This window comes from Ranitomeya variabilis, chromosome 6 (assembly GCF_051348905.1).
Source record: "Ranitomeya variabilis isolate aRanVar5 chromosome 6, aRanVar5.hap1, whole genome shotgun sequence".
In the NCBI taxonomy this organism is placed as follows: domain Eukaryota; kingdom Metazoa; phylum Chordata; class Amphibia; order Anura; family Dendrobatidae; genus Ranitomeya; species Ranitomeya variabilis.
In genome coordinates this window covers 127851928-127877074 of record NC_135237.1, presented here as the reverse complement: position 1 = coordinate 127877074, position 25147 = coordinate 127851928, and the positions used below count along the sequence as shown (strand labels likewise).

Genomic DNA, 25147 nt, shown 5'->3' with positions numbered 1-25147 from the left:
CAACGATCCGGTCTATCCGCCTGAAACTCCTGCAAGGCCCGCCGCAGGTCTGGAGAAACGGCTGACAATACCACTCCATCCTTAAGGATACCTGTGGGCTCAGAGTTACCAGGCGAGTCAGGCTCAAAACTCCTAGAAAGGGCATCCGCCTTAACATTCTTAGAACCCGGTAGGTATGACACCACAAAATTAAACCGAGAGAAAAATAATGACCAGCGCGCCTGTCTAGGATTCAGGCGCCTGGCGGTCTCAAGATAAATCAAGTTTTTGTGGTCAGTCAATACCACCACCTGATGTCTGGCCCCCTCAAGCCAATGGCGCCACTCCTCAAAAGCCCACTTCATGGCCAAAAGCTCCCGATTCCCAACATCATAATTCCGCTCAGCGGGCGAAAATTTACGGGAAAAGAAGGCACAAGGCCTCATCACGGAGCAGTCAGAACTTTTCTGCGACAACACTGCCCCAGCTCCGATCTCAGAAGCGTCGACCTCAACCTGAAAAGGTAGAGCAACATCAGGCTGACGCAACACAGGGGCAGAGGAAAAACGGCGCTTAAGCTCCCGAAAGGCCTCCACAGCGTCAGGGGACCAATCAGCAACATCAGCACCCTTCTTAGTCAAATCGGTCAATGGTTTAGCAATATCCGAAAAACCAGCAATAAATCGACGATAAAAGTTAGCAAAGCCCAAAAATTTCTGAAGACTCTTAAGAGAAGAGGGCTGCGTCCAATCACAAATAGCTTGAACCTTGACAGGATCCATTTCAATGGAAGAGGGAGAAAAAAATATATCCCAAAAAGGAAATCCTCTGTACCCCAAAAACACACTTAGAACCCTTCACACACAAAGAATTAGACCGCAAAACCTGGAAAACCCTCCTGACTTGCTGGACATGAGAGTCCCAGTCATCCGAAAAAATCAGAATATCATCCAGATACACAATCATAAATTTATCCAAATAATCGCGAAAAATATCATGCATAAAGGACTGGAAAACTGACGGAGCATTTGAAAGACCAAAAGGCATCACTAAATACTCAAAGTGGCCCTCGGGCGTATTAAATGCGGTTTTCCACTCATCCCCCTGCCTGATACGCACCAAATTATACGCCCCACGAAGGTCAATCTTAGAGAACCACTTGGCCCCCTTTATGCGAGCAAACAAATCAGTCAGCAACGGCAATGGGTATTGATATTTTACAGTGATTTTATTCAAAAGCCGATAATCGATACATGGTCTCAAAGAGCCGTCTTTTTTTGACACAAAGAAAAAACCGGCTCCTAAGGGAGATGACGATGGACGAATATGTCCCTTTTCCAAGGACTCCTTTATATATTCTCGCATAGCAGCATGTTCAGGCACAGACAGATTAAATAAACGACCCTTTGGGTATTTACTACCCGGGATTAAATCTATGGCACAATCGCACTCTCGGTGCGGAGGTAATGAACCAAGCTTGGATTCTTCAAAGACGTCACGATAGTCAGACAGGAACTCAGGAATTTCAGAGGGAATAGATGATGAAATGGAAACCACAGGTACATCCCCATGAGCCCCCTTACATCCCCAGCTCAATACAGACATAGCTTTCCAGTCGAGGACTGGGTTGTGAGATTGCAGCCAAGGCAATCCTAGCACCAAATCATCATGTAGATTATGCAGCACCAGAAAGCGAATAATCTCCTGGTGATCCGGATTAATACGCATAGTTACTTGGGTCCAGTATTGTGGTTTATTATTAGCCAATGGGGTGGAGTCAATCCCCTTCAGAGGAATAAGAGTCTCCAAAGGCTCTAAATCATACCCACAGCGTTTAGCAAAGGACCAATCCATAAGACTCAAAGCGGCGCCAGAGTCGACATAGGCGTCCGTAGTAATAGATGACAAAGAGCAAATCAGGGTCACAGATAGAATAAACTTAGACGGTAAGGTGCAAATGGAAACAGATTTATCAAGCTTTTTAGTGCGCTTAGAGCATGCTGATATAACATGAGTAGAATCACCACAATAGAAACACAACCCATTTTTCCGTCTAAAATTCTGCCGCTCGCTTCGGGACAGAATTCTATCACACTGCATACTCTCTGGCGACTTCTCAGTGGACACCGCCAGATGGTGCACTGGTTTGCGCTCCCGCAAACGCCTATCGATCTGAATAGCCATTGTCATGGACTCATTCAGACCCGCAGGCACAGGGAACCCCACCATAACATCCTTAATGGCATCAGAGAGACCCTCTCTGAAAGTCGCCGCCAGGGCGCACTCATTCCACTGAGTAAGCACAGACCATTTACGGAATCTTTGACAGTAAATTTCCGCTTCATCTTGCCCCTGAGATAGGGACATCAAAGTTTTTTCTGCCTGAAGCTCCAAATGAGGTTCGTCATAAAGCAACCCCAAGGCCAGAAAAAACGCATCCACATTGAGCAACGCAGGATCCCCTGGTGTCAATGAAAAAGCCCAGTCTTGAGGGTCGCCCCGGAGCAAGGAAATCACAATCCTGACCTGCTGTGCAGGGTCTCCGGCAGAGCGAAATTTCAGGGACAAAAATAATTTGCAATTATTTCGAAAATTCTGAAACCCAGATCTATTCCCCGAGAAAAATTCCGGCAAAGGAATTCTCGGCTCAGATACAGGTGCATGACAAACAAAGTCTTGCAAATTTTGTACCTTCGTGGCGAGATTATTCAAACCTGCAGTCACACTCTGAAGATCCATTACAAACAGGTGGACACAGAGCCATTCAAAGATTAGAAGGAGAAAAAAAAAAAAAAATTCTCAGCAGACTTCTTATTTCTCTCCTTTCTCAGCCAAGGATTTTAACCCTTTAGTGGGCCGGTCAAACTGTCATGTTCTCAATGGCAAGAGAACATAGCATCAGCATATATAGGAACTAGCTCTTGGAAGATGGGAACTGAGCTGACCATGAACTAAACCTAACGCACAACTAGCAGTGGCCGGGTAGCATGCCTACGTTGATTCTAGATGCCCAGCACCAGCCGGAGGACTAAATAATGCTAGCAGAGGAAAATATTAGTCCTAGCTCACCTCTAGAGAAATACCCCGAAAGGAGACAGAGGCCCCCCACATGTATTGGCGGTGAATTAAGATGAAATTACAAACGTAGTATGAAAATAGGTTTAGCAAATTTGAGGTCCACTTACTACATAGCAGAAGACAGAAAGGACACTTTCATGGTCAGCTGAAAACCCTATCAAAACACCATCCAGGAATTACTTTAAAACTCTGGCATTAACTCATAACACCAGAGTGGCAATTCCTGTTCACAAGAGCTTTCCAGACACAGTAACGAAACTTCAGCTGTGAACTGGAACAAAAATGCAAAAACAAACATGGACAAGAGTCCAACTTATCTAGTAGTTGTCTAGGAGCAGGAACAAGCACAGAGAGGCTTCTGATAACATTGTTGACCGGCAAGCAACTAACAGAGCAGCAAGGTTATATAGCGACTCCCACATCTTGATGGGAACAGGTGAACAGAGAAGATGACAACACCAGTTCAATTCCACCAGTAGCCACCGGGGGAGCCCAGAATCCAAATTCACAACAACTAGCCTAGTAAGTCTCCCTTCATAGCTATACAAACTCTTGAGGGACTACAGGTCCCAGAACAACAACATTGCATCAGACTTACCACGCAGACTCCCTCTGCGACACATATCGGCCATTCACAACACTGCCAGTCACTGTTTCACCACCATTATAACAACAGATATGCCTGCATGCATATCCCAAGGAGCACACATAGCGCCCTCTAGCTGCCACAGGGGTCACTGCATCACACCCCGTATGTGGGTGAAAGCAACTGTTTGGGGGTATGGCAGGGCTCAGAATGGAGGGAGCACCGTTTGACTTTTTGAACGCAAAATTGGCTGGAATCAATGGTGCCACCATGTAGCATTTGGAGACCCCCTGATATCTAAACAGTGGAACCCCTCCAGTTCTAAGTCCAACCCTAACCCCAAACACACCACTAACCCTAATCATAACCCTAACCTCAACATACCCCTATGTGTCTATGAACTCGTAATGACATGGAGAATCATAATGGCAGGTCAGTTTTAGCATTTAATGAACCTAGTAAAAAAGCAAAACATAAAACAACTGTGGGATTGCACTTTTTTTTGCAATTTCACCGCACTTGGATTTTTCTCCCTTTTTCGAGTACACAACATGGTAAAACCAGTGGTGTCGTTCAAAAGTACAACTCGTCCAGCAAAAAACAAGTCCTCAGATGGCCAAAAAATAAAAAGTTATGGCTCTGAAAAGAGGAGCAAAAAATGAAAAATGCAAAACCAAAAATACCTCTGGTCGTTAAGGGGTTAAATAGGGGATTATTATTGCTGTTATAAATGCATTAATACAAGTTCTCTTGCATTGCAGCTGACCTCAAGGTCTCTCAGTATTCTGTGCTCTTTAATAAGCTCTTGAGCGCCTGTGTTGAAAGCCGTAGCATTGGCATGTCTTCATCAGTTATAGACTTTATGATTGATAAGAAAATCACAGTAGACTACGTCCATCTCCAGGGAATCATACAGACTCTTGCACACAGTGGACTGTGGACTAAAGCAAGGGCATATTATAAATGTAAGTATTCATTTGTATCATCTCAATTTTTGTTGGATGTATTGATGTTATATAAGATAGGAAATAAGATACAGATTTGAAAATTGGTTTTCTTTACACTGCTGGAATAAAACACAAATTTCAAAAAGGTGTTTAACAAACCCAAATTTTTTGCTCTGTTAATTAAACTGTAATATGGGTCCTCTTGTTTTGTCACAAAATACACAAACTTTGGGGGACGGTGAAGAAACCACAGGGTATACAAGGAATTTCATAATTTATATCACTGTGGGAAACGCCATGGCTCCCTGATCTATATAATTTGGAAGGGTTTACAAACTGGAGTCTAAAAGGTGTAGAAAGATTTACACGTTTTAGAGGGAAATTCACTCAAGGAGTTCTCACAAATATAACATTCTGTGTTGGGTAGTCCATATTCATTTTGTAAGTATCTTTAGTTACGACATGCATATCAGGTAGAAGGTCTCATCCTAAATAAGGCTAGTTTCACATTTGTGTCTATGTGCTCAGTGTATCATCCGCAACTGCAAACGCATGCTAACGCAGCGTTTTTATCCGCATCAGCTTACGCATGATGGCAAAAAAGCTGCGTATGCATGCGTTTGAATGCATTTTTTGCCTGCTTTTGCATTTTATGCGCATGCGTTCGATATTTCCAGGAGGGCGTATCTGAATGGGCGTGTCTCCTGGTTCCTGGACATGCGCAGTCCGAAGTATGCAAGCGCATCGAACACATGCGTTCCCATGGACAGTAATGCGTTTTTTTTAACACACTCATCCGCATGCGCATGCCTGCACATATTTGACAAATTTTTGACTCTTCCAAAAATGCAACATGTTGCGTTCGCCGGACCCCCGCCACACACCGAGAAACCATATGATTATAGAGAAACCAAACGCACCACTATATACAAATATACCAGAGGAAAAGGAAAACTAGGGGTGCAAGCTCAGTGGTAAACAATAATGGCCAAAAAAGAGAAAGCACCACTGCAATGAATGCACACCACAAAATTGTATAGAAAATTATTTAACAGTATATGTTATTGGTGCGCCACACAAAATATTTAAACCAGACAAGAATCAATCCACTCAGAAAAAAAAAAAGTACATGTTATAGTCTGAACTCTCCTGCCCTTCTCCTCTTTGAGCATACCGGAAAAGTCAAGACACGACGAAAGCATGCTTTCGGCTTCCCTCACTGGAGCTCGGGTGATATGGTCTGGGTAAGCGGAAGTGATGTCAGACCCCGGACGTCTTTTTGATCGCATCACTTCCGGGTTTTTCGTTCAACGGTGGAACACAGCAGCAGAAAGCTCAGGAGGCACACGGATATCTCCTGCTGGGGTTCCCTCAACACCGGAAACATAGGGGTAGGAGTCCCTCTGGTGCAGAGGAGGCGCGCGCTGGTCCGGTCACGTGCATAAAGAGCCCTGGGCAGAGAACCAAATCTATGGTGATAGCATGATTAGTCCTTCCTGCTGTTCTGGTCCCTGTAAGTATACAGGCATTGGATTTCCCTCCATGGTGCAGGTACAGGACATGAGAACTTATTTCCTTCTCCCCTTTCTTTCAGGGGGACAAGGAACCTGCACCAAGGAGCAAATCCAAGACCACGAATCGCAAGATCTCAATCTGTGCAAAGAGTAGTATCTTCACACAGAAGGAGTGCACAGATAAAATCGTCAGAGAAGAGCAGCACTCTTTAAGTGAGGAAATTAAAGGGATAGTCCACCAGGAAATACAGTCCCTCCTGGTCTCCTTCCCCCTAGCATGCTCCCAGCAGCGAAAAAGTGGAAAGTGTGTCATAAAGAGGATTTGGACTCTCAGGAGGAGATGTCCAAGCCGGAGGAGTTTCTGGAGGAGGGTGAGCTGAGCTCAGGTCCTGATACCATTCAGGATAGGAAGTGGTTCCTGCAGAATTATAATCAACTTGAAACCCCAGAACCAGTACAATATATGCAGAAGGTTCAAGATGGAATCCATCAGATTGACAGTACCCCTGATGGCGAAAGATTTTGCCATAGCTACAATCGATCTGCTGGATGCATACTATCATGTCCCGATTCATCCAAACTATTGGAAATGTATAAGGTTCGCAACATTCCAAGGGAAGCAGGTAATACATTGAATGGATAATGTGTGTCACTGCACAGCTCTCGGGTGACCTGGGACCAAGGGCTCCTTCCCTGTCCCTAACACTAGGTGGTGCCCTAGCTCTCCCTGCTCCCCAGGATACATCAGATGGTGAAGATGCCGGGGCCTCTGCTCTTGCTTTACCTCCTGAGTTAACCCTCTATCTGTTCTCCTCCCCCACCCAGGGAAGAGGGCGCTACTGTGCACCGTAGTACACCAACCCAACAAACAAGGCAACACAAACTAAGGTTTAACAAAAAACTCCAAGCATACAAAATATTCATTCGCGTATAACAGAGGAATTCACCGGGGCGTGAAGGTAGGGGAATAAACCAAAATAGAGAAGGATAAGGAATTACCACGCATACAAACCAAGCAACAGTTACTAATAACTCCTTCAACTCTCCTTATCAGTACTCCTCTCCCACCGTTACCCATGCAGCAAATGCTAGCTCTGACTAGGATTTGTAACAGAGCCCAGATAAAGGAGAAGGGAGTGGCTAACTGAGCTCAGCTGTGAACACAGGTATTTCCAACATGGCCGATTAACCCCTGTTCTGCCAGAAGAAATAAACACATTTAAAATGAAAGTGAAGTGCTTCTTCTCGGCGCCGGAGTAGGAGCAATCAGACGCTACCTTCGTCTGGCTCCACACTGAATGAAGTAAAATATGAAAAATGTATTTATAAAGGTTTCATATTACCACTTTTATACACTAGGGGGAGCAGCTGCTGGAATTTGCCATGAAAACCTAGTGTACAACTAGCTTACATTATGACTGCAGTTAATGTGGGCTGGATCTGCTCACTGTGTGATGTCTCCCCTTCTGCGTGTTTGTAGCAGGATAAGAAAGGATAAAGTATAGGATCACAGTGAGAGGCCATTTTATTAGTGACTGCCAGTGATACTGACAAGTAGACTGTCACCGAGGACGGACGGCCGGCAGCGCTGATTCTGCTACTTAGTGCTGCTCACTATATCATAAGCTGGGGTTAGATACGTGAAGTGTAGTATGTGTGTGAATAGATACTGTGTGTAACACACACTGGGATTAGTGACAGGGCTATGTGTAGTTTATTACTTGATGGGATTAGATATTGAGCTAAGCGGTGTGTATCACACAGGATGGGATTAGATACTCAGTATCTAATGTATGTAAGAACTGACCCCGCTCTGTCCACTTCTGTGGGAGCAGGGGTGTAATGCGTGACCCCACTCTGTCCCCTACTATGGGAGCAGTGGTATAATGTGTGACCCCTCTCTGTCCAATTCTATGGGAGCAGTGGAGTAAGGCTACTTTCACACTAGCGTTAACTGCAATCCGCCACAATGCGTCGTTTTGCCGAAAAAACGCATCCTGCAAAAGTGCTTGCAGGATGTGTTTTTTCCCCATAGACTTACATTAAGCGACGGATTGCGACGGATTGACACACGTCGCAACCGTCGTGCGACGGTTGCGCCGTGTTGTGGTGGACCGTCGGGACCAAAAAACGCTAAATGTAACGTTTTTTGCTCACGACGGTCTGCTTTTTCCGACCGCGCATGCGCGGCCGGAACTCCGCCCCCACCTCCCCGCACTTCCCCGCACCTCACAATAGGGCAGCGGATGCGCTGGAAAAATGCATCCGCTGCCCCCGTTGTGCGGCGGAGACAACGCTAGCGTCGGTGACCTCGGCCCGACGTACTGCGACAGACCGAGCCCGACGCTAGTGTGAAAGTAGCTTAATGTGTGACCCCACACTGTCCCCTACTATGGGAGCAGTGGTATAATGTGTGACCCCTCTCTGTCCAATTCTATGGGAGCAGTGGAGTAATGTGTGACCCCGCTCTGTCCATTATATTACTATTCCCATAGAAGACACAAAAAAGCACAGTGAGGTCAAAAATACTCTGTTGTAAAAAAATCACAGTAATAAGCAAGTGCTAGTCAAAAGATGTAAAGAAAACAGGGTATTTAGTTGATACGTTTTTTTGCAAAAAAATGTATACTAAGCTGCTCCACCAAATCGCCAAGGTATACCCTTATAGAGCAGTCCTAACTAATGTATGCAATCCCTATCTGATGTATTTAAAACCTGATTATCTGTATAGTACCTGTATAAGCAGGGTTCAGAGAGAAAAAAATAGCTGTTCCATCCTGCATGTCCACATGTATATTTTTTTCTCTCTGAACCCTGCTTATACAGGTACTATACAGATAATCAGGTTTTAAATACATCAGATAGGGATTGCATACATTAGTTAGGACTGCTCTATAAGGGTATACCTTGGCGATTTGGTGGAGCAGCTTAGTATACATTTTTTTGCAAAAAAACGTATCAACTAAATACCCTGTTTTCTTTACATCTTTTGACTAGCACTTGCTTATTACTGTGATTTTTTTACAACAGAGTATTTTTGACCTCACTGTGCTTTTTTGTGTCTTCAAGTTTTCTGGTGGTGTGAACAGGTTCCTACAGACTTGTTCAGTGTGCAAGTAGCCCATGTGTTTCTGGTTCTAATTGTTCTCTTGTTTCTACAAGACTGGGGAGTCCACCACTCCTCTGTGGGTCATTTGCATTTAAGCTGTTCCATCCTGCATGTCCACATGTATATTTTTTTCTCTCTGAACCCTGCTTATACAGGTACTATACAGATAATCAGGTTTTAAATACATCAGATAGGGATTGCATACATTAGTTAGGACTGCTCTATAAGGGTATACCTTGGCGATTTGGTGGAGCAGCTTAGTATACATGTTTTTGCAAAAAAACGTATCAACTAAATACCCTGTTTTCTTTACATCTTTTGACTAGCACTTGCTTATTACTGTGATTTTTTTTTTACAACAGAGTATTTTTGACCTCACTGTGCTTTTTTGTGTCTTCAAGTTTTCTGGTGGTGTGAACAGGTTCCTACAGACTTGTTCAGTGTGCAAGTAGCCCATGTGTTTCTGGTTCTATTCCCATAGAAGTAGACAGAGGGGTGTCACATATTACACCACTGATCCCATATAAGTAGATGGAGCTGGGTCACTCATTACATCACATCTCCCATAGAAGTTAACGGAGTGTTGTCACACATTACATCACTGCTCCTTTAGAAATGTGTAACCTTGTTCTGTCCACTTCCATGGGAGCAGTGATGTAATAGAATATATAAATAGAATAGATAAGCATCCTGTAACTAAATAATTTTCCAAGCCACCTACATATAATAAACTTGCACCCTTTAGTGCCTTTTATGTGGCACTAAAGGGTGTTTACCCTAATAAATAAAAAAACACATGGGATGCCCCCTATTTTGTTAACCAGCCTAGGTTAAGCAGAAAAATGGGGGCTTATATTATCAGACTTGGAAGGTCACTGGTTATTGGGCCCTTCCCAGGCTAAAAATACCAGCCCACAGCCTGCCCAGAAGTTGTGCATTACATTAGATGCATCAATTCTGTCGCTTTGCCCGGCTCTTCCCGATTGCCCTGGTCCAGTGACAGTCGGCGTAATGGTAGTTGGATGACCCCTATGAATTATTAAAGATCATATCTGGCATCATACCCTGGTCTTAGTAATGGAGAGGTGTCTATCAGACACTCCCATTGCTAACCCACTAGTAAAAAAAAAAAGACACTCCCTGACACTTTCCCTGGTTCATCAATTTATTTTTAGAAAAAAACTTATGCAGGTCCGCCCTAGACCAAATAAAACTAGAGAAATAAAGACGAGAATGCTGCCCCTTGTTTTCCACTTTTTTTTAGAAAACAAAAGTTCCCATGCAGGTCCGACATCCAGTATGATGTGCTCCACAGTATAATGGCCCATATGTGCATCCTGGTATCTGTGCCCCATCCTGATGTATGTCCCTGGATCCATCCTGGTATATAGTGGGGAAAATAAGTATTTGATACACTGCTAATTTTGCAAGTTTTCTCACCTACAAAGAATGAAGAGGTCTGTAATTTTTTATTGTAGGTACACCTCAACTGTGAGAGATGGAATCTTAAAAAAAAAAAAAAAAATCTTAAAATAACATTGTATGATTTTTACATAATTAACACCTTAACCCCCAGAGCTTTTTTCGTTTTTCACTCCCCTCCTTTCCAGAGCCATAACTTTTTTATTTATCTGTCAATATGGCCATGTGAGGGCTTATTTTTTGAGGGACGAGTTGTACTTTTGATCAACATCATTGGTTTTAGCATGTCATGTACTAGAAAACGTGAAAAAAATTCCAAGTGCGGTGAAACTGCAAAAAAAAGTGCAATCCCACACTTGTTTTTTGTTTGGCTTTTTTTGCTAGGTTCACTAAATGCTAAAACTGACCTGCCATTCTGATTCTCCAGGTCATTACTACTTCATAGACCCCAAACATGTCTAGGTTCTTTTTTTATCTAAGTGGTGAAATTTTTTTTTACTAAATTTACTTTACTAAAAGAAAAAAAAAATTGTGCAATATTCCAATGCCCGTAACGTCTCCATTTTCCGTGATCTCTGGTTGGGTGAGGGCTTATTTTTTTGCTTACCGAGCTGACATTTTTAGTGATACCATTTCAGTGCAGATATGTTCTTTTGATCACCTGTTATTGCATTTTAATGCAATGCCGCAGCGACCAAAAAGTGTAATTCTGTCATTTTGACTTTGTTTTTATCGCTACTCCGTTTAGCGATCAGGTTTGATTTTTTTTTTTTTTTTTTTGAAAGGGGGGTGATTTGAACTTTTGTATTTTTTTTTATTTTCTTCATATTTTTAAAAACTTTTTTTTTTTTTTTTACTTTTGTCATGCTTCAATAGCATCCATGGGAGGCTAGAAGCTGCCACAACTTGATCGGCTTAGATCGCTCCTATGTAGTAGATTTACTGCATTGCTATGTGCGCCTACCACAGAGTGCCGCTCATAGCAATCCAGCATCAACATCCATAGAGGTCTCAAGGAGACCTCTGGTTGTCATACCGACGCACTGCTGACCCCCAATCATGTGACAGGGGGCACCAGTGCTCACATTTCGGGCCCGATGGCCTTAAGCGCTTGTTAAATGCTGCTGTCAGAGTTGTAAGTGTTACACAGTACCCTCTGCCCTGGACAACCAGAATCCATGCGAGAAAACTCCCAAAATGCGGGTTAAACCCATAGTTGACCAGGAAGGGAGACATTCCCGTGGACTGAATGACACGACCGTTGAATGCAAACTCTGCCACGGTTAATTCATCACACCAATCATCCTGTCTGAAAGATGCCAAACATCTCAGAATTTGCGCCAAGGACTGGTTAGTGCATTCGGTTTGCCCTTTAGACTCCGGATGATAGGCAGAGGAAAAAGACAGTGATTCCCACCACCTTACAAAAAGCCCTCCAAAACGTGGCCACAAGAAGGAGACACCAGATCAAAGCTTTGGGACAATGCATCTGTCTTAACATTCTTAGACCCTGGATGGAAGGTGATGGAAAATTGAAATCTGGAAAAAAAAAGCAACCCCGGGGCCTGTCTTGGGGTCAATCTTTTGGCAGACTCGATATAAGCTAAATTTTTGTAATCACGGTGACCGGATGAACAGCCCCCACCAAAAAATGCCTCCATTCTTCAAATAATTTTTCCCAGAAGTTGACCAATTCTTCACATCAGCCCCCTTGAGTGTGAGATCAGTCGGGGGCTTAACCACCTGCGAAAGACCCTTAAATTTTCGACAGTAGTTTGCAAAGCCCAGAAAGCGTTGCAAACCCTTTAAATTATGAGGTTGAACCCAATCAGTAAAAGCATGTACTTTTTTTGGATCCATGCGAAATCCCTCACAAGAAATAATCAAACCCAAGAAAGCCAATTCCTGTACAAAGAATGAACACTTCTCCAACTTGACATACAAATGGTTTTCTCTAAGTCTAAGAAGAACAGTTCGCAGATGGTGCAAGTGGGATTGACTATCAGGTGAGTACACTAAAATGTCATCAAGATAAATGACCACAAAACGCCAAATCAGATTAGAAAAAATGACATTAAAATTTTGAATGACAGCATGAGCGTTAGTCATACCGAAGGGCATGACCAGGTTCTCAAACAGTCCTTCAGACGTGAGAAACGCTGTTTTCCACTCATCCGTTTCACAAACTCTTATCAGGTTATAGGCCCCCCATAAATCAAGCTTCAAAAACGATTTTGCCCCCGAGAGTTGGTTACACAGATCCGGAATAAAAGGGAGTGGATACGTGTTTCTCACAGTAATCTTGTTGAGTTGCCGAAAGTCGAGGCACGGCCCCAAACCACCATCTTTTTTTCTTAACGAAAAAAAACCCAGCAGCTACAGTCGAGACAGAAGGGCGAATATGCTCTTTGCGGGGACTCTCTGCAATATACTCCTTCATGGCTTGGCCCTCATGCCTGGACAAATTAAACAAACGAGCCTTGGGAAGTTTAGCACCAGGAACTAAGTCAATGGCACAATCGAAAGGCCTATGTGGTGGTAGCGCACTATGCTGGAACATCTGGACGATGCGTGTTTGACGCTGCAGCTCTGCGCAGCGTCAAACAAGCAGCGTTTACTGACCGTGGACATGTACCCTTAAAGGACAGAGAGAGTAAGGAGCGCTGCGGTGAACATACCTGCCGGAGCGCAGGACCTGAAGCAAATGACCTCTGGTTGAGTGGACGGAGGCAGGGCCTGACACCGAGTAGCGGCGGTGACCGGCGATGTAGGAGAGTAGTCTGAACGTGCCAAGGTCAAGCCGGGAGGTTGATGAAGTGCCAAAAGGGTGAGACGTAAGCGTGGTCGAGACGTATCAAAAAGGTCGGGGAGCCGAAGATAGTGGTGCAGTACAAACTGGGCAGACAGAAGGGAAGTTAGAGTACCAAGCCGAAAGTCAGAGCCAGAAACAGACAATAAGCACAGAATCACAAGGCAAAGCACAGAACGAGAAAACAGGCCGAGTGATAAACAAGAAAGCAAATGGACTAAACAGTATGTAAGCACACCAGGTGGTCAGACACAGCCAACACAGATTTATCACTGACAAGGATCTCCAGATGAAGGCAGTTAAATATAGCCCCCCCCCCCCCAACCAAAAGGAGGCTATAAAAATTAACCCCAAGAGGACAGGGAAGGAACCTGTCATGAATCCCCAATGGCTAGGGATAGCACAGGACAAGCAAAGTACAAATAAATAACGGACGAGCTCTAGGGTGATGGAACCTGGGCTGACCGCTGCCCTACGCCTGACAAACGCAACTAGAGATAGCCAGGGAGCGTGCCTACGTTGGTTCTAGACGCCACGCACCAGCCTAAGAGCTAACTAGTACTGCAGAGAAAATAAAGACCTCACTTGCCTCCAGAGGAATGAACCCCAAAAGATATAGTTGCCCCCTCACATGTATTGACGGTGAAATGAGAGGAAGGCACACACATAGAGATGATATATATAGATTTAGCAAATTGAGGCCCGCTGTAAACTAGAAAGCAGAACGATACAAAAGGGGACTGAGCGGTCAGCAAAAAACCCTAATCAAAAAAACCATCCTGAGATTACAAGAACCCATGTGCCAACTCATGGCACATGGGGAGAACCTCAGTCCACTAGAGCTACCAGCTAGCATAGAGACATAATAAGCAAGCTGGACAAAAAAAACAACAACTGAAAATCAGCACTTAGCTTATCCTGAAAGATCTGGGAGCAGGTAGGCAGGAACCAAACAGAGCACATCTGAATACATTGATAGCCGGCAAGGGAATGAGAGAAAGGCCAGGTAAAATAGGAAACACCCAGCCTCTGATGGACAGGTGGAAACCAAAGGCCGCAACCCACCAAAGTCACCCAGTACCAGCAGTAACCACCAGAGGGAGCCCACAAACAGAATCCACAACAGTACCCCCCCTTGAGGAGGGGTCACCGAACCCTCACGAGAACCCCCAGGGCGATCAGGGTGAGCTCTATGGAAGGCGCGGACCAAATCAGTCGCATGAACATCGGAGGCGACCACCCAGGAATTATCCTCCTGACCATAACCCTTCCACTTAACCAAATACTGGAGTTTGCGTCTGGAAACACGAGAATCCAAGATCTTCTCAACAACATACTCCAATTCTCCCTCCACCAGCACCGGAGCAGGAGGCTCAACCGAAGGAACAACGGGCACCTCATACCTCCGCAACAACGACCGATGGAACACATTATGAATAGCAAACGATGCTGGGAGATCCAAACGAAAAGACACAGGGTTAAGAATCTCCGAGATCCTATAAGGACCGATGAACCGAGGCTTGAACTTAGGAGAAGAGACCTTCATAGGGACAAAACGAGAAGACAACCACACCAAATCCCCAACAAGAAGTCGGGGACCCACGCGGCGACGGCGATTAGCAAACTGCTGAGTCTTCTCCTGAGATAACTTCAAATTGTCCACCACCTGATTCCAAATCTGATGTAGCCTGTCCACCACCATGTCCACTCCAGGACAATCCGAAGACTCCACCTGACCAGAGGAAAAACGAGGATGAAACCCCGAATTACAAAAAAAAGGAGAGACCAACGTGGCAGAACTAGCCCGATTATTAAGAGCAAATTCGGCCAGTGGCAAAAAAGCAACCCAGTCATCCTGGTCAGCAGAAACAAAACACCTCAAATAAGTTTCCAAGGTCTGATTAGTTCGCTCCGTCTGGCCATTCGTCTGAGGATGGAATGCAGACGAGAAAGACAAATCAATGCCCATCTTGGCACAAAACGTCCGCCAAAATCTAGACACAAACTGGGATCCCCTGTCAGAAACGATATTCTCCGGAATCCCATGCAAACGAACCACGTTCTGAAAAAATAAAGGGACCAACTCAGAGGAGGAAGGCAACTTAGGCAAGGGCACCAAATGAACCATCTTAGAAAAGCGGTCACACACAACCCAGATAACGGACATTTTCTGTGAAACCGGGAGATCAGAAATAAAATCCATGGAAATGTGCGTCCAAGGCCTCTTCGGAATGGGCAAGGATAACAACAACCCACTGGCCCGAGAACAGCAAGGCTTAGCTCGAGCACACACTTCACAAGACTGCACAAAGGTACGCACATCCCTAGACAAGGAAGGCCACCAAAAAGACCTGGCCACCAAGTCTCTAGTACCAAATATTCCAGGATGACCAGCCAACACAGAAGAATGGACCTCGGAGATGACTCTACTGGTCCAATCATCCGGAACAAACAGTCTTTCTGGTGGACAACGATCCGGTTTATCCACCTGAAACTCCTGCAATGCACGTCGCAAGTCTGGGGATACGGCGGACAATATTACCCCATCCCTAAGGATACCAGTAGGCCCAGAGCCTCCAGGAGAGTCAGGCACAAAACTCCTGGAAAGAGCATCTGCCTTCACATTCTTTGAACCTGGCAGGTATGAAACCACGAAATTGAAACGAGAAAAAAACAACGACCAACGAGCCTGTCTAGGATTCAAACGCCTGGCAGACTCAAGGTAAATGAGATTCTTGTGATCAGTCAAGACCACCACACGATGTTTAGCACCCTCAAGCCAATGACGCCACTCCTCAAATGCCCACTTCATGGCCAAAAGCTCCCGATTACCCACATCATAATTGCGCTCGGCGGGCGAGAATTTTCTAGAGAAGAATGCACATGGCTTCATCACCGAGCCATCAGAACTTCTCTGTGACAAAACCGCCCCCGCTCCAATCTCGGAAGCATCAACCTCAACCTGAAAAGGAAGTGAAACATCTGGTTGACACAACACAGGAGCAGAAGAAAACCGGCGCTTAAGTTCCTGAAAGGCCCCCACAGCCGCAGGAGACCAATTAGCAACATCAGCACCCTTTTTAGTCAAATCAGTCAAAGGTTTAACAATACTGGAAAAATTTGCAATGAACCGACGATAAAAATTAGCAAACCCCAAGAACTTCTGTAGGCTCTTAACAGATGTAGGTTGTGTCCAGTCACAAATTGCCTGAACCTTAACGGGATCCATCTCAATAGTAGAAGGAGAAAAAATGTACCCCAAAAAAGAAATCTTCTGGACTCCGAAGAGACACTTTGAGCCCTTCACAAACAGAGAATTGGCCTGCAGAACCTGAAACACCTTCCTGACCTGTAGAACATGAGACTCCCAGTCATCAGAAAACACCAAAATATCATCCAAATACACAATCATAAACTTATCCAGATATTCACGGAAAATATTGTGCATAAAGGACTGGAAGACTGACGGAGCATTGGAGAGTCCAAAAGGCATTACCAAATACTCAAAATGGCCCTCAGGCGTATTAAATGCGGTTTTCCACTCATCACCTTGTTTTATCCGCACCAGATTATACGCACCGCGAAGATCTATCTTAGTGAACCACCTAGCCCCCTTAATGCGAGCAAACAAGTCAGTCAATAATGGCAATGGATACTGATATTTGACTGTAATCTTATTCAGAAGGCGATAATCTATACAAGGCCTCAGGGAACCATCTTTTTTTGCCACGAAAAAAAAAACCTGCTCCCAGAGGGGACGAAGATGGACGAATATGTCCCTTTTCCAAGGACTCCTTAATATAATTCCGCATAGCAGTATGCTCTGGCAGTGACAGATTAAATAAACGACCCTTAGGGAACTTACTGCCAGGAATCAATTCTATAGCACAGTCACAATCTCTATGAGGAGGGAGCGAATTGAGCTTAGGCTCCTCAAAAACATCCCTATAGTCAGACAAAAACTCAGGGATCTCAGAAGGAGTAGATGAAGCGATAGAAATCGGAGGTGCATCATCATGAACCCCCTGACATCCCCAGCTTAACACAGACATTGTTTTCCAGTCCAGGACAGGATTATGAGTTTGTAACCATGGCAGACCCAGCACTAGTACATCATGTAAATTATACAGTACAAGGAAGCGAATCACCTCCTGATGAACGGGAGTCATGCGCATGGTCACTTGTGTCCAATACTGCGGTTTATTCATAGCCAATGGTGTAGAGTCAATTCCCTTCAGAGGAATAGGGACTTCCAGAGGCTCCAGACTAAAACCGCAGCGTTTAGCAAATGACCAATCCATAAGACTCAGGGCAGCGCCCGAATCCACATAGGCATCAACGGAAATGGAAGACAGTGAAAAAATCAGAGTCACAGACAAAATGAACTTAGGCTGCAGAGTACCAATGGCAAAAGATTTATCAAGCTTTTTTGTGCGTTTAGAGCATGCTGATATAACATGAGCTGAATCACCACAATAAAAACACAATCCATTTTTCCGCCTATAATTTTGCCGTTCACTTCTGGACTGAATTCTATCACATTGCATAGTCTCAGGTGCCTGTTCAGAAGACACCGCCAACTGGTGCACAGGTTTGCGCTCCCGCAAATGCCGATCAATCTGAATGGCCATAGCCATAGACTCATTCAGACCTGTAGGCGTAGGGAACCCCACCATAACATCCTTAATGGCCTCAGAAAGACCATCTCTGAAGCTTGCAGCCAGGGCGCACTCATTCCACTGAGTAAGCACCGACCATTTCCGAAATTTTTGACAATATATTTCCGCTTCATCATGCCCCTGAGAGAGGGCTAATAAAGCCTTTTCAGCCTGAATCTCCAGGTTGGGTTCCTCATAGAGCAATCCCAATGCCAGAAAAAACGCATCCACACTGAGCAATGCAGGATCCCCTGGTGCCAATGCAAATGCCCAATTCTGAGGGTCGCCCCGCAGGAAAGATATTACAATCCTGACCTGTTGAGCAGGGTCTCCAGAGGAGCGAGATTTTAAAGAAAGAAACAATTTACAATTGTTCCTGAAATTCAGGAAGGTAGATCTATCTCCAGAGAAGAACTCTTGGAAAAAAAAATGGAGACACAAAGCGCAAAATAGGGTCTTATCCTTTAGATAACCAAGAGAGCTTTCTTAAAATTGCTCACCTGATTTTGTTGAATGAAGAGCATGTAACGATTTCGGCTGCTGCAGATCCACAAGCCGATCAACGGCCGTGTGACAATATAAACTGTGCAGGAGGTGTGGGTTAAATCCGCGCTGCCTTAATGATGAAGTTCCAAGGATAATAAATTTAAAAGGTGGTTTATTCAATGCGTTTCAAGGTCAGTGCGACCTCTTCTTCAGGAAATTCCACATACAACATCATGATGTTGTATGTGGAATTTCCTGAAGAAGAGGTCGCACTGACCTTGAAACGCATTGAATAAACCACCTTTTAAATTTATTATCCTTGGAACTTCATCATTAAGGCAGCGCGGATTTAACCCACACCTCCTGCACAGTTTATACAGAGAAGAACTCTGGAATAGGAATTCTAGGTTCAGACATGGGAGTGTGAACAACAAAATCCTGTATGTTTTGAACTTTTGCCGCGAGATTACTCAGGCTGGAAGCCAAACTCTGGACATCCATGTTAAACAGCTAAGATCAGAGCCATTCAAGGGTTAAGAGGAGGTAAGGAGCAGCTAGACAGCAATTAAGGGCTAGGCAGCAAAACTCTGAAGGGGAAAAAAAAAAACTTTGTGGGCCGGCTATACTGTCATGAATCCCCAATGGCTAGGGATAGCACAGGACAAGCAAAGTACAAATAAATAACGGACGAGCTCTAGGGTGATGGAACCTGGGCTGACCGCTGCCCTACGCCTGACAAACGCAACTAGAGATAGCCAGGGAGCGTGCCTACGTTGGTTCTAGACGCCACGCACCAGCCTAAGAGCTAACTAGTACTGCAGAGAAAATAAAGACCTCACTTGCCTCCAGAGGAATGAACCCCAAAAGATATAGTTGCCCCCTCACATGTATTGACGGTGAAATGAGCGGAAGGCACACACATAGAGATGATATATATAGATTTAGCAAATTGAGTCCCGCTGTAAACTAGAAAGCAGAACGATACAAAAGGGGACTGAGCGGTCAGCAAAAAACCCTAATCAAAAAAACCATCCTGAGATTACAAGAACCCATGTGCCAACTCATGGCACATGGGGAGAACCTCAGTCCACTAGAGCTACCAGCTAGCATAGAGACATAATAAGCAAGCTGGACAAAAAAAACCAAACAACTGAAAATCAGCACTTAGCTTATCCTGAAAGATCTGGGAGCAGGTAGGCAGGAACCAAACAGAGCACATCTGAATACATTGATAGCCGGCAAGGGAATGAGAGAAAGGCCAGGTAAAATAGGAAACACCCAGCCTCTGATGGACAGGTGGAAACCAAAGGCCGCAACCCACCAAAGTCACCCAGTACCAGCAGTAACCACCAGAGGGAGCCCACAAACAGAATCCACAACAGGAACCCTGTCCACAACCATGACAGTAATCCGGTGGCTCTGGCTGACTAGATGATGTGGGATATTAGAGGTAGTAATCCGGTGGCTCTGACAGGATGATGTGAGATATTAGGGTAGTAGTCCGGTGGCTCTGGCTTATGGGATGATGTGGGATATTAGGGATAGTAGTTCAGTGTCTCTCTGGCTGATGGGATGATGTGGGATATTAGGTGTAGTAATCCGGTGGCTCTGATGGGATGATGTGGAATATTAGGGGTAGTAGTCTGTTGGCTCTGGCTGACGGAATGATGTGGGATATTAGGGGTAGTAATCAGGTGGCTTTGGCTAATGGGATGATTGGGATAATAGGGGTAGTAGTCCGGTGGCTCTGGCTGATGGGATGATTGGGATATTAAGGGTAGTAGTCAGGTGGCTCTGGCTAATGGGATGATTGGGATATTAGGGGTAGTAGTCTGGTGGCTCGGGATGATTGGAATATTAGGGGTTGTTGTCCGGTGGCTGTGGCTGACAAGATGATGTGGAATATTATTGGTAGTAATCCGGTGGCTCTGACGGGATGATGTGGGATATTAGGGGTAGTAGTCCGGTGGCTCTGGCTGACGAGATGATGTGGGATATTAGGGGTAGTAGTCCAGTGGCTCTGTCTAATGGGGTTATTGGGATATTAGGGGTAGTAGTCCGGTGGCTCTGGCTGATGGGATGATGTGGGATATTCGATGTAGTAATCCGGTGGCTGACGAGATGATATGGGATATTAGGGGTAGTAGTCCGGTGGCTCTGGCTGACGGGATGATGTGGGATATTAGGGGTAGTAGTTTGGTGGCTCTGGCTGACTGGATGATGTGGAATATTATGGGTAGTAGTCTCATACCTATGGCTGATGGAATGATTGTTATATTAGGGGTAGTAGTCCGGTGGCTCTGGCTGATGGGATGATGTGGGAAATCTGTTCATCTTTGCATGGGAAGGAAAATCCAAAAATGTTTACCAAAAGGCTCTTGAATGAGTTGAAAATAAAATACTATCAATATTTGGGTAATCATGTAGTTAATTTGTGTTGCAAATCTGTAGTGTTGAATATATGATGTGAAATGTTTTATGTGCAATATAATAATTATAATTTGTTATAACTAACCACAGTTTGTTACTGTGCCCCGGGCAACGTCAGGCTCTTCAGCTAGTATACAATAGAAAAACAGAACTTCATATTTGGTACATAAACCTTTGTTTGCAATTAGAGGTCTGACGTTTCTTGTAGTACTTGACCAACGTTGCACACACTGCAGCAGGGATTTCGGCCGACTCCTCATTACAGATCTTCTCCAGATCCTTCAGGTTTCGGGGCTGTTGCTGAGGAACATTGAATTTCATCTCCCTATTTTCTATTAGGTTCAGGTCTGGAGACTGGCTAGGCTGCTCCAGGACCTTTGAAAAGCTCCTTATTTAGCCACTCCTTAGTTTCCCTGGCTGTGTGTTTTGAGTCATTGTTATGCTGGAAGACCCAGTCACGATCCGTCTTCAATGCTCTTACTGAGGGAAGGAGGTTGTTTGCCATAATCTTGTAATACATGACTCCATCCATCCACCCTTCAATATGGCACAGTCGTTCTGTCCCTTTTCCAGAAAGTATGATTCCCCCACCATGCTTCACGGTTGGGACAGTGTTCTTGGGGTTGCACTCATCCTTCTTCCTACAAACACGGCGAGTGAAGTTGATACCAAAAAGTTCTAATTTGGTCTCACCTGACCACATGACCTTCTCCCATGCCTCTTTTGGATCATCCAGATGGTCATTGGTGAACTTCAAATAGGCCTGACGTGTGCTATTGTGAGCAGGGGACCTTGCTTGCCCTGTAGAATTTTAATCCAGTGTGTGGGTTACTAACGGTAATGTTTGAGACTGTGGTCCCAGCTTTCTTCACGTTAGTGACCAGGTCATCCCGTGTAGTTCTTGGCTGAATCCTTTCTCATAAGCATCTTTACCCCACGAGATGAGATCTTGAATGGAGCCACAGACCATGGAGGATTGACAATCATCTTGTGATTTTTCCATTTTTTAATAATTGTGCCAATAGTTGTTGCCTTCTCACCAAGCTGCTTGCCTATTGTCCTGTAGCCCATCCCATCCTTGTGTAGGTCTACAATTTTGTCCCTGGTGTCCTTAGACAGCTCTTTGGTCTTGGCCATGGTGGAGAGGTTTGAGTGTGTGGACATATGTATTTTATAAAGGTAACAAGTTCAAACAGGTGTAAAAAATACAGGTAATAAGTGCGGAGTAGGAGGGCTTCTTAAAGAAAAACTAACAAGTCTGTGAGAGCCAGAATTCTTGCTGGTTGGTAGGTGAGTAAATACTTATTTCATACAATAAAGTGCAATTTAATTATTCAGAAAATCATACAATGTGAATTCTGTTTTTTATTTTTACATTCTGTCTCTTGCAGTTGAAGTGTACCTGCGATAAAAATTACAGACGCAAGAAAGATTTAAATAAAATCCAGCTCACCGTGATTGCATTTTGAGAGTGTTCGAAGCCCGGATGTGCCATGTCAAGGCGTGGAAAATGCAAAATAAGAGACTCGGGCTCCACAAACTGTGGTTCTTTATTCATATAAGCAATTTGGAGGACATACACAATCAGCAATACAAATTCACATAATTCGTATCAGCAAGTTTCAGGTGTCTGTGCACCCTTAATGGTGATTAAAGGTGCGCGGACACCTGAAATGCGCTGATGAGGCAGGTCATGTGAATTTGTATTGCTGACTGTGTATGTCCTCTGAATTGCTTATGTGAATAAAGAATCACGCCGAGCTGGAGTCTCTTTATTTAAAAAAAAGTACTGACCTCTCTATTCTATGTAGGTGGCAAAATCGACAGTGTATCAAATATTTATTTTCTCCAATGTATTTCCTTCCATCCTTGTAAATGGCCCTCCATCCTTGTATATGGCCCTCCATCCTTGTATATGGCCCCCATCCTTGTATATGGCCCTCCATCCTGGTGTATCTTCCACCTTCCTGGTTTTTCTTCCCCCATCCTGGTATATCTCTCCCCATCCCGGCATATGTTCCTCCATTCTTGGTATGTATGGCCTTCTTTTTCTGGTATATGGCCCCATCCATTCAATGCATAGAAAAAAAACAATAAACGCTTTTATACTTACCTTCTCGGCACTCCTAAGCAGTGCTGCGTCCACTTCTGTGTGTTCAGAGCACAACAGCATGATGATTTCACTACTGTAATCTACACAGTTCTGCTTTAAGAGGTGATTGCAGCCAGAATGTAATACTGATTACAGGCTGCGATCACCACTCCCTGCCAATACTCTCCTCACCTGTGACCTCCACTCCCTGGCAACTACCCTCCTCACTCGCCCAAAATACGCTGTGTGCTACAAGAAACTAGCCTTGATCTCCTCCCACAGCTGTGACCTGGACAGCCCAGGGGGGTGTGCCCAGGTAACGGCTAGAGGCAGGAGAAGCCGCCTTATGCAAGAGATGCAGTCGAACAGTGACCTCAAGCTCTTAAGCCCAGGGGCAACTGAATTTGAAGTGTGTAAAGTGTCGTGCTCAGACACTTACACCGAAATGCAAATGGCAGTCCCCAGTGGCTAAAGTAAAATGTTATAAATTATAAACTAATAAGTCATTCATTTCATTAAAAATAATTGATTATACAATCAATAATTATTACTACAAAACTAAAAATTGTAGCACCTTCCCTTTTGTTTTTTATTAGGGCGCTGAATAAAGCGGATATTTTACAGTCCGTACAACAGCTACATGAATATCACCCTCTGTGGTTCTTAGGAAGCAGACCCTAAGATCCATTCTGTCATACATCGCAGAGTGATTTGCATTTGTTACAGATTTGTGTGCAAAAGGAGCAGGAGTCCATTTAATATTTCTAGTGAGCATGGTGTGTATTTTTTCTATCCTTGATTTAGGAAACTATTTAAAGGGAACCTGTCACCCCCAAAATCGAAGGTGAGCTAAGCCCACCAGCATCAGGGACTTATCTACAGCATTCTGGAATTCTGTAGATAAGCCCCCAATGTATCCTGAAAGATGAGAAAAAGAGGTTAGATTATACACACCCAGGGGCGGTCCCGGTCCGGTTCTGGTCCGATGGGCTTCGCGGTCCGGTCCAGGGCCTCCTATCTTCTTACGATGACGTCCTCTTCTTGTCTTCACGCTGTGGCTCCGGCACAGGCGTACTTTGCCTGCCCTGTTGAGGGCAGAGCAAAGTACTGCAGTGCGCAGGCGTCGGGAAAAGTCAGAGAGGCTTGGACCAGAACCGGACCGGGACCGCCCCTGGGTGAGTATAATCTAACCTTTTTCTCATCTTTCAGGATACATCGGGGGCTTATCTACAGCATTACAGAATGCTTATTCCCATAGTCCTAATTTAGCTACGGCTAAGGTCACTTCAACATTGTATCAAAACATATTCCAATATGGTTGGTACCATAAAAGAAACAAAGTGAGAGGAAAATACAATTAAAATCAATATATTTATTTATGAAATAAATTTTGAAAAGATTTTTTAGAACAATAAAAAAGACAAAGAAATGGGGGAACGGAAACCTCCAAATACCAGGGGAGACCTATGAAGCACAAATACCAAACGGTATAGTAGGTAAAGGAGATGCAAACCTTAATGTTACTAATGCTCTATGAGAAACCAAAATATATCTGATGGTATTCAGCGCACAAAGCTGTTTATATGTAGTATATTCTGTAAAAGTGCTGTATTTGCCACTTATAGCAAAGTAGAGGCAAAGAGAGCCCAGAAACGCAGCGTTACCTGCTAATATACCTGGGGAGTGAGAAAAACACACTACACTGCCTATCTGTTGCCAGATGGGAAAATACAAAGCACAAAATGAGAGTAAATTACCTGCAAGTGCAGATGATGGATACTTCAGGATCTGTGCGCTATGGTAAGAGTGCTGTCAAGGTTCCCCTACGCCCTGTTGACGAGCGCCGTTTCGCATTTAGCTTCCTCAGAAAGGGGCGTGGATCTAAAATCTTTTTAAAATTTGTTTCATAAATAAATATATTGATTTTAATTGTATTTTCCTCTCACTTTGTTTCTTTTATGGTACCAACCATATAGGAATATGTTTTATTACAGAATGCTGTAGATAAGCCCCTGATGCTGGTGGGCTTAGCTCACC

The 25147-nt window shown here is 44.4% G+C and overlaps 1 protein-coding gene across 1 annotated transcript in view; it reads left to right on the top strand.

Moving 5' to 3' along the window:
* Positions 1-25147, top strand: part of TOPAZ1 (testis and ovary specific TOPAZ 1) — a 353700-nt gene that overhangs the window by 261241 nt on the left and 67312 nt on the right. The window contains exon 18 of the mRNA XM_077268982.1: positions 4405-4608. Within this exon, the coding sequence (XP_077125097.1) occupies positions 4405-4608 (204 nt within the window). The remainder of the gene's footprint in view (positions 1-4404; positions 4609-25147) is intronic.